Source organism: Eurytemora carolleeae, unplaced genomic scaffold (genome assembly GCF_000591075.1).
Source record: "Eurytemora carolleeae unplaced genomic scaffold, Eaff_2.0 scaffold1597, whole genome shotgun sequence".
NCBI lineage: Eukaryota > Metazoa > Arthropoda > Copepoda > Calanoida > Temoridae > Eurytemora > Eurytemora carolleeae.
Window position 1 is genome coordinate 59132 of NW_019397513.1, and position 3084 is coordinate 62215.

Genomic DNA, 3084 nt, shown 5'->3' on the forward strand with positions numbered 1-3084 from the left:
CTGTATAGAATAAGTTAAAGTTAAATGTTATTTAAATTTAATTCTATAATTTTTCCAAATAATTCAAATGTCCAACTTTCTATTGCGAAATATATTTATTCAGCAATATATTTGCAAAATTCACAAAACCTAAATGTTTATTCAAGAAAAACAAAAAATGTGCAAATTCTCTTTGAAAGGCGTCTGTGCAAAAATCTACGCAAAATTTGTTTGCAGTCTGCTTTCTTGTGTTAAAGGTTTTCCAAAGAGCTATACAAATACAATGTTGAAATTTAATGACTGGAAGTAGGTCTAAATTTAGATTTAGTCTGGTAATGGTAAAATAAGGCATTCAGGCAGTAAAGACTAAAGTCAACAACTTTGAAAAGCTTCAGACCGTTACTTTTTGAGTTATCTCAAAAAAACGATGGGGGGGGGAGGTCACTGTCCGCCCCCTCAGTCGGAATAGGGTTAAAATATAAGGGACTGTTAAAGTATTTTGTTACACTTTATATCTTTCTTCAATTAAAGCATAAATGTGAAAGAAGATATTTCATTTTTTGAATTTGAATTTTAACAGTTATATCAAATAAATGGATGATAGTAGACACAACTTTCCAGGGTTGCCTTCTCCCTGATCACATTTCTGCGAACAGTTCTTTAAAAGATTTATCTCACAATTTCCTCCCTTTTCTCTTCTACACACTTTCACAGAGAACCGCCATAGTTGTGAACTGATCATGCCACTTCATAAATGGAGGGTCACTGGAGGGTCACTTAGAATTATGTCTACATTTTCTGTACGTAAGATTTAAAGTGCTCTCATTTAAAACTATCAAACAATCTCTGTCTAAGTTTTCTAAACCAAATATAACAATATATATAATGGAAATAAAATGAAAATGTTTTAGAATAAATGTAATATTAAAATATATAGATATCCAAGTATATTAAGGTTGGGTTAGAGATGCATAGAGCTCAGGTTCACCCCTCTCTCCTCCAACCCTAAATTCTTCTCTATCCTCCTCCTCCTACTCCTCCCTCCAGCCTCTTTAAAAAAGGAAAGTCTGTCCAAAACCGGGTTGGAACCGCTGTGTGAGTATATGGGAGCACTAGTAGAGGACAGACCTCAGTTGGGAGAGGATCCGTACACACGGCCTCAGTTTCAGAATGCAACAGATGAATTCCAGTCTCTAAAGCCAACACGGCCGGTAGTGGCGTTGATGCCCAGTATGGTAGTCAAGGGCCTTTATCGTAACATTGTGAAGTAAACTTGGGAGTTGTAGAATATGTTTACGCGCTCAATCTGAACAGTAATACCAGCACAATGGTTGAAGGATGCCCTATAGGGGTCATTCTTATTCTCTGTTGCTGTATGTCAACTACAGGACTGGTTGAGGGTTCAAGTGGTGCGGGAGCGAACATCTCTGCCATCTTGAACTCCTTCCAGGTTGGATATGACAGGAGGGTGCGGCCCAATTATGGAGGAGAACCGGTTACTGTAGGAGTTACTCTTTTCATCCTCTCGATCGAAGATCTTTCAGAGAAGTTCATGGACTTCACCTTCGATATGTATTTTAGACAATTTTGGCAAGATCATAGACTTAGTTTTGAAGCAAGACCTAATCTAGATAAGTTGGTAGTTGGAGCAGAGTATATAAAGTTAATCTGGGTTCCGGACACATTCTTTGTTAATGAAAAAGTGGCACTTTTCCATCAAGCGACAACAGAGAATCAATTTCTTAGAATAATGTCTACGGGAGACATCTTGAGAAGCATGAGACTGACTATCAAGGCCACCTGTCCGATGGACCTTTCCAACTTCCCAATGGATTCCCAAACATGTACTGTTGAGATAGAGAGTTTTGGTTACACCATGACAGATCTACGCTACAAATGGAATGATGGCGCTAAATCAGTTCAGATGCAGAATACTGTCTCTCTTCCTCAATTCTTAGTACTAGGAAACCAGAACTAACCAGTTCATTGAAAATTACAAGGGGAATCTCAAAGAATAAGACAACAGGAACCCAATTTAATGAATTTGAGCTATGGTGCTGAACTTAACTACTGTCGATTAAAATACTTAATTAAACAAATCCGATTCAAGATAAGTGGTTGAACCGCCTCTAGACCTGGCTCAAATTCATTAAATTCGTTCCTTTAAACCTTTTATAATATAGTTGCAATGCAGTTGTAAAAGAAACTGAGTTCTTTCCACAAACTAAACTTTTCTAATCCCAATATTTTTGCAACTAGCGGTGTAAACCTGTGATATTTCAAACGAAAGTTAGAAAATTTGATTTTTGAACTTTCAAAGCTTAAAAGTTTCAGGTTTTATTAAAATCTCATTTTTTGTGAGTAATTTTGTGTAAATCTCCGCAAACATAACGTCATGATATTTGATAAGGGTGTATAAGTAAAAACATAATTAAATTTGTTTAAAGCCTAAAAATTGGATTGGATTTCAAACAAATAATTTTACTTTTTTTACCCTTTTGAAGCCAAAATAATAAAATATCTGTATTAAGTAGCAATCATACTTTCTATATCACATAATAATACTGGGGAAATCCAATATAAAAATCTCAAATGACTAAAAAATGGTATTTATGTTTTAATGGAAGAATTTGAAAAAAATATTAATATAAATGAGAGTTTATGCTTTAAATTAACTTACGAATTAGAAAATTTTTGCCCCTAGGAAAAGTCGATGAATTTTGTTGTCTGATAAAAGTTAGGTTTTGTGTGTATAGAGTAAAATCAAATATANTTCATGTTAGATTTTGAGCAAACAGTTGATAAAAGGAATATTTCAAATATACTCTTCATAGTAAACATTGTTTACTACCGGTTTATTGCCTCAATATTCTCTATTTGGCTGAAAATGAATAAAATAAGAATTAAGATCTTAAATGTATAAACATCATCATTTAAATACAACGGCAGTTGTGTAAACAGTTACACTTTCCAACAATAAAAACAGATCAAATGTTCTTCAATTAAAGTGCTATATTTATAGTCAGAATATTATTTCAGTCTTTTATGCATTTATTATTTTTTTATTAATTTTTTAAATCCCTATATTTCTGTAATCGAATTGCG

At 33.7% G+C, this 3084-nt stretch overlaps 1 protein-coding gene across 1 annotated transcript; it reads left to right on the top strand.

The window, feature by feature from the left end:
• Nucleotides 1–1107: 1107 nt before the first annotated feature.
• Nucleotides 1108–1957, top strand: LOC111714681 (gamma-aminobutyric acid receptor subunit beta). The gene has a single exon (XM_023489835.1). It carries the CDS (start codon nt 1307–1309, stop codon nt 1955–1957), a length of 651 nt encoding a protein of 216 aa, XP_023345603.1. The 5' UTR covers nt 1108–1306.
• Nucleotides 1958–3084: the final 1127 nt, after the last annotated feature.

What these genes read in the sequence shown, in the direction of transcription:
- LOC111714681 (XM_023489835.1), top strand. Translation starts at nt 1,307, where the DNA reads ATGGTTGAAGGATGCCCTATAGGGGTCATTCTTATTCTCTGTTGCTGT.